This window comes from Calidris pugnax, unplaced genomic scaffold (genome assembly GCF_001431845.1).
Source record: "Calidris pugnax isolate Ruff unplaced genomic scaffold, ASM143184v1 scaffold20, whole genome shotgun sequence".
Classification (NCBI taxonomy): domain Eukaryota; kingdom Metazoa; phylum Chordata; class Aves; order Charadriiformes; family Scolopacidae; genus Calidris; species Calidris pugnax.
This window is the reverse complement of record NW_015094510.1, coordinates 24,898,563-24,904,989: the sequence shown is the minus strand read 5'-3', so window position 1 is coordinate 24,904,989 and position 6,427 is coordinate 24,898,563. Positions and strand designations below refer to the sequence as shown.

The 6,427-nt window shown below is 48.6% G+C and overlaps 1 protein-coding gene across 1 annotated transcript in view; it reads right to left on the bottom strand.

Moving 5' to 3' along the window:
- Positions 1–599, bottom strand: part of AMER2 (APC membrane recruitment protein 2) — an 11,062-nt gene extending 10,463 nt beyond the window's left edge. The window contains exons 1-2 of the mRNA XM_014965750.1: positions 569–599; positions 33–230 (exon numbers count right to left, since the gene is read on the bottom strand). Coding sequence (XP_014821236.1) covers positions 33–230; positions 569–599 — 229 coding nt within the window. The remainder of the gene's footprint in view (positions 1–32; positions 231–568) is intronic.
- Positions 600–6,427: the final 5,828 nt, after the last annotated feature.

Genomic DNA, 6,427 nt, shown 5'->3' with positions numbered 1-6,427 from the left:
CCCGCCGCCGCTCCCCCCGCCCCCCCCGCCACGCGTGGGCAGGGCCGCGTCGCCGCACGGCGCCGGGGGGGTGGGGGGGTGGCACCCCGCCGTGGGGCGGGCGAGGGCCACGCCGTCCCCACGCTTGCCGGGGGCCGGGCGGCGACGGGCGGCCCCGCTCTCCTCGGGGCCCGGCCCCGCTCCCCGCCGCTTCACGTCACGGAACCATCGGATCCGTCGCCCCTTCTGCCCTTTTCCAACCCAAAACCGGGTGCCCCGGGAGGGCCCCGCAGCCGGGCACCCGTGGAGGAAGCAGAGCTCAGCCGGTGTGTAGGGGAGGTTTGGCACCGCTGCTGTGTCCTCCCGCCACAGTCCCCCCGCGACTTGGGGCTGCGTGACTGAAACCACGCCATGGGAAGCGCTGCGAAGCACCAGCAGCGCCCAGAGAAGGTGGGGGGTGGGGGGGGACGACACGAGAAGGGGGTGAGGGACACACACACGACACAGTGTGCAGGTGACAGCGCGCCACAGGGCAGGAATGGACGTGTGGAGACATGGGACACCCGGACTGAACCCAGGAGGTTCATACCCCCGGGGGCGGGGGTGAAGGATGCCGACATCGCTCCCATCCCTTGCTTCCCCCTCTCCCGCTTCACCGGGGCGACTCACACCGTCCCCGTGTTCCTGTTGCTCCCCAGTGCCCAAGGCCGCGTGTCCCCACTGCCCGGTGACCAGTGGCACAAGCTGGGGCACCCAGATCATGCCCATGGTGCTCTGCCACCAGCGATGATGGCCAGCAGCACAGCCACATCCGGGTGACCGGTGGCACCGTGGTTACAAACCCCCTCACTGGCTGCAAATCTATCCCAGATGCAAAATGGAATAGAACATAGAGTAGAATAGAATAGAATAGAATCGAATCGAATCGAATCGAATCGAATCGAATAGAATAGAGTAGAAGCAAAGCGAAGCAGTTCAGTTGGAAGGGGCCTGCAATGATCATCCCAGCCCAACTGCCTGACCCCTTCAGGGCTGAGCAAAAGTTCAAGCATGTTATTAAGGGCGTTGCCAAATGCCTCTTCAACACTGACAGGCTTGGGGCATCAACCACCTCTCCAGCAAGCCTCTTCCAGCATTTGACCACCCTCTCATAAAGAAATGCTTCCTAATGTCCAGTCTGAACTTCCCCTGGAGCAGCTTTGAACCATTCCCACACATCCTGTCACTGGGTACCAGGGAGATCAGCACCTCCCTCTCCACTTCCCCTCCTCAGGGAGCTGTGGAGAGCAATGAGGTCACTCCTCAGTCCCCTTTTCTCCAAATGAGACAAACCTGGCCGAATTAACCAGCCCTGAGCTCCAAACTCACTAAACACCACCTCTACCGTGGCTCTCTCTTGAGTCCGGGCTATCTCGGCTTGGGGACAGTGCTCTGCACTGTGGCTGGGGACCTGACCTGCTTTCAACCACAGCTGTAATAATGCGTGTGCCCTGGCAGCCCGACTCTGCTGGACAGCATTAGTCTGGGCTCCTCAAAACAGAAATGCTTGTCTGGGCTTTAGCTCTAAATGCAAGCGAGAAGCACTAAAGGGAAGTCGTCTGTGGGCTCTCTGGCTTGGGGCTAGGTTCTGCTCCCTTTGAAGTCAGTAAAAGGTTTTGCCATTGACTTCACTGGTTGGAAGAATTAGTTGTGGGGTTTTTTTAACATCATCAGACATTCATTGCACTCTCCCATGAGAGCGAGTTGAATTATCTGTTGTGAATAATTTATCCAGTGAATTTAGTCCTTTTTCTGTTCATGGGTAAGAAGTTCCATTTGCATTCACAATTACAAATGTTCAATAAGAGCAATATGAGCACATCATTCAACTTGCAGGTCTCTCCTGCCTTCCAGAAGAGACAGAGGAAAGGACAAATGAGACAGAAGCCAAGATTGTGGCTGGAGGAGGAGGAGGAGTGAATTCCATTTTACAGAGTGCAGCTCATAAACATGCCCAGCACCCAGAAGCCATGGAGACAGAAGGTCAGACCAGAACCTCGACCAATAGTCATAAGTTGCTCAACTTGACTCTGTGCCTCCATCAATTGTGCCATGTTGTGAGTTCTCCCACCACTTGGTAATATTTTTGCTCTTGAGATAGATGAAGGAAACTTGATAAAAAAGAGAAAATACGAAATGCTCTTGTGCAAATGTGTATACTCAGAGCCAGTTGTCCTTTGGAAATTTGAAAAACCAAAACCTGGTAATGTGTCTTGGGAAAAAGTGCACAAAAATACTAATACATAAGACTTGGCACATGGCTGAACTTGCAATTTTTGCACTTTCATACCGGTGCTCTGCTACATTTCACCAATCCTTTATATTTCACCCATTCTTCTTACAAGCACTGAGTCCAAAGGAAGGAGATACAGAGATCCAAAAGGCAGAGGGCAGGTGACTTAATTCTTCACAGCTGTAGGGAACAGACGAGTTATTGTGCCCTCTTTCTTTTTGGTGTGAGCATCTGCAGCCGTGATGGAAAGGGTGGACTTTCAGCTTGACTTTTCAGTCAACTTGAAGTCCAAGTGTTAATGGAGGAAAGTGACTCGAGGTCAACCTGAAATTACTACTTTCAAAGTGTTTTGACAAATTGAATTTTTTTCCCACATGTTTGGTTTCAATCCTTTTTGCACATTTAAAAATGTGGCTTGAATAACCTTGAAGTTCCTCTGGAAATGGATAATCATCCTAAAATGAAATATTAAAGGACTGAATTTTGAAAGTGACAAATTAAACATTCCCGTTTTCTCTTTTCTTTTTTATTTTATTATTTTGTTTTAACCCGAAGACATCTATAGATTCATCATGAACTCAAGACATGCTTTGGTCAACCTGCCCTTGCAGGGCTCAACAGGGAAAGCTTTAGACATAATGTTCACCAACTGAAGAAGAATAATGCTGAAAGGTGGTTATATTCATGCAAAATAGCTCTTACATCTAGGGATGCTTGGACACCTGGGTGCTGTGCGATCAAGGAGGTTGGGACAAAGTGTTCTCTGCCACATCTGTTGTGCCCATGTCCTCATGTGTAGTGGGAACTTCACACAGAGAGCTGAGTGACTTCATTCCCTTGCTCTTTTGGTTCCCCCTGCTTCCCCGCTGGAAGTAAATGGCATGGTGCCATTTTTGCAAAACCGTGAAGGGATACAGGATCAGCTGTTTGAACGACCATCCAAGGTGAGCAAGGGTGGTTTTCTAGAAAAGGATGGTGAAGAGCTGGATGAAATGGAGCCAGAAGCATTTTCTTCCCTGTGGTCCTTTTTTATTCTTTTCTGGATTTACGTTCTAGGAAGCTTGTGCAAAGCCTACATAAGCCATACCTAGTACTTACTATTTTTTCTGAGGGTTTTAAAACTCAGTGCCCTGAGTTGTGGTAGGGATTTCTTTATGGCTTCCCTTCATCTCTGTAGGTCTGAAATGGAAGTCTGCTTCTGACAGTGAAAAAGGTCCTAACTCTGTCTTCCTGGCAAGGGGGAAGAAAGACTGACCGACACCTCGCAAAGTGAAAACACATGAGGAACTATAATTTGAAAGCACAGAGAGACTCCATGGTCAGCTAGGAGCTCCTGATGGCCTACAGACAAGGGCAGCTGAGCAGCTGTGGTGGGAGAGCCGTTTCTACCGCATCCACAGGCTGTGGAGTCCCCTTCCCTGGAAATTTTCTGGACGCAGTCCTGAGTAATGTGCTCTGGGCAATCCTGCTTTAGCAGGGGAGTTGGACCAGATGATCTCTAGAGGTCCCTTCCAAATCTGACAATTCTGTGATCCCCCCTGACCTGGCTTAGTCTGAGGGACATCCGACAGGGTGTAAGAGATCCCACGCCGAGCTGCGTGGCACAGCCACACACAGCCACCTTCAGTTTACTCCAACTGAAGGGGGTATCGAAAAGGGTCTGTGGAAGAAATGCTTTCAAAGTTGGATTTTTTTCATCTTTAGAATTAATATGAATGAAGAAAAACAGCCAAGAACCACTATATTAGAAAGATATTCAGAAAAGGCCATTTAAAAAACATGTAGCATGTATAAGTACACACTTTTTCAACAGAAATTAAGGACTTTGAGGTGAAGGCTGTCCTCTCCTTCTTCCCTGGATGTACTCTACAGCTTTTTGGGGCTGCTTGCTGAAGGTTACTGTCACAGCCTGCTGGCCCAGCTCCCGGCCTTGGCTCCGCCACTGCCCTGTGCTGTGATCCTCAGGAAGCTGCTCCTTTGCATCATTTCAGCTGAGGGTGCCTTCTTCAGCGTCCCTCAGGCGCCACAGTGCTGTCCCTGGAGCCACGGGGGCAGCCCCGCAGCGGGAGCCATCAGGTGAAGCAGCAGCAGTGATAATTACAAACCAGGCAGCAGAGCCTCACCCTGCTGTTCCCCAGGGATTGCACCAGGCAGACGCTCTTGGTTCCCCCGGAGACTGCAGTGTATGGCACGGAAGGAATACTGAATAAAAATCCTAGGATTCACCAAGTATGGATTGGTGATGGAAGCGACAGTTAGCAAACCCTGTCCCTTGTTTTGACAGAAAGCCCTGGAGGTTTTATTTGGTGTTTCAAGGCTGCCTCACGTGCTGTCACAGAGTGACAGGACAGAGGTGTCTGAAAATCTCTGCAGGAATTTTTCACTTTATGCTTCATGTCCAAGTGTCTTCAGTGACTCCAGAGAGTCAGGAGCAGCCCTCTCAGCATAGCACCCAGGGTATGCTCAGAGTTTACCCATTTTCTGCTGAAGTTCTTTACTGGTTTTTTCTTCTTAGCATTCTCTACAGCTGCGTTTCTACCATCACATACAATATAGTGTATATATAATTCATGGGGCTCAAAGATGCTACATCGATTTAAAACTAGCAGGCCTTTCTAATGACAAGCAGTGGATCTAAATTGCAGAGAGTGAGTTGCAAGACTTTGGCCAGCACAGTGCCTGCCTCTAGAGCCCAGCTGGTGATGGGAGAAAGTCAGCAGGCTTTTAAAAAGCCATAGATAGTAACCGTGCCAGGGTCTGGAATTCAAGGATGAGCGTAGGGAGGCCCAGAGCAATAACATGTTGATAGGGAAAACTGGCCCACTACCTGAAAAGTTACTTCAAACTTAGCAATTTCTTTTTACGTGGTTAGGTGTGCTACGGCACAGATAAACTCTTCAATGCATTACAGGATCAGGAAATGGAAGAGATGCTGTTGGTGGGATTACAGAATCAATGGGCTCATTAAGGGAGACATAAGTAATGTCAGATCTCTGCTGATACCTTAAGATCTGCTTAGGGAACCACTGGGACTTAAAAAAGAGAATAGCTAAAAACAGCAAAAAAAAATTCAGAAGAAGAAATGGGGAATTAAAGAATGCTTCTTATTTTCCGTATGAACCTTCTTGCTGTAACACATACCAGTGGGAAGTGTCTGCTCATAGTTACAGGGGAAAAATGTCTGGATTCCTAATATTTGCCACTTGTTTGCATTTGCCTCCCAACAGATCCATGTCCTCTAATACTGCATATTTCCTTTTTCCCTCTCCAGCCCATGTGGCAGCAGCTCCTCAGGGCTCCTCAGGGCCATTTGCTTTGTTATTCCTCCCCGTTTTCCCAGGTCAGACCATTTTTCACATCCTTTTCTGTGAACTCTCCTCAGCTGCAGAAGCATAAAGAGCATAAATGCGCAAGTCAGCCTGTCCAGAGCCTGCCTGACCCTCACCCTAAGGCAGCTCAAACTTGGGGATGTCTCAGGCAAAATGATCTTAAAGGCATCTAAAAAATATGATATATGAAAGGAAGAATAGGGAGTGGTGAGTAGAAGATGAGGGGTAAAGTGAGTTTCCTCCACTCTGTCAGAGTGTCATCTCCACACAGGCTTCATGCTCATCAGATACTGCCCAATTAACACATGAAAAACTGTCACTGGGAAAATCTGGAATCAGTGCAATGTGCAGACAGCAAAGATCCCCATGGCTGGGAGATGTGTGTGTCCCTGTAAAGTCTATCTCCTGTCTCCCGGGAAGTAATAAACTGTCATTACTTTGCTTTATTGGCTGAAGTGCTGCAGCACTGGGAAGCGTACAGTGAGCGGAACAAAACCTGTTTCTCAAAATAGAGACTTGAACTCTTGTTTCAGAAAATTATGTCTGAACCTCACAAGCTTATAGAATTTGAAAGTGCCCGCTGCAGAACTGTGCAATTTAAATAACCCAAATGTCCCCTAAATCTCCAAGAAATCACACCAAATGAGAGCTGAGGTACAGGTTCTTGAACAGGTAAATTATCATGCTCTTCTGCAGCATAAATGCAGAGGGGAAAAAAAAAAAAAAGCCACTGACTTTTCACGTATTTAAACACCGGTCCAGTCTAGCCAAAATGGGAAGAAGTCCCATTTCATGAGCCTGGAAGGCTGTGTATTAGACCAGAGACCTGCTAGTGAGGACTTCTCAC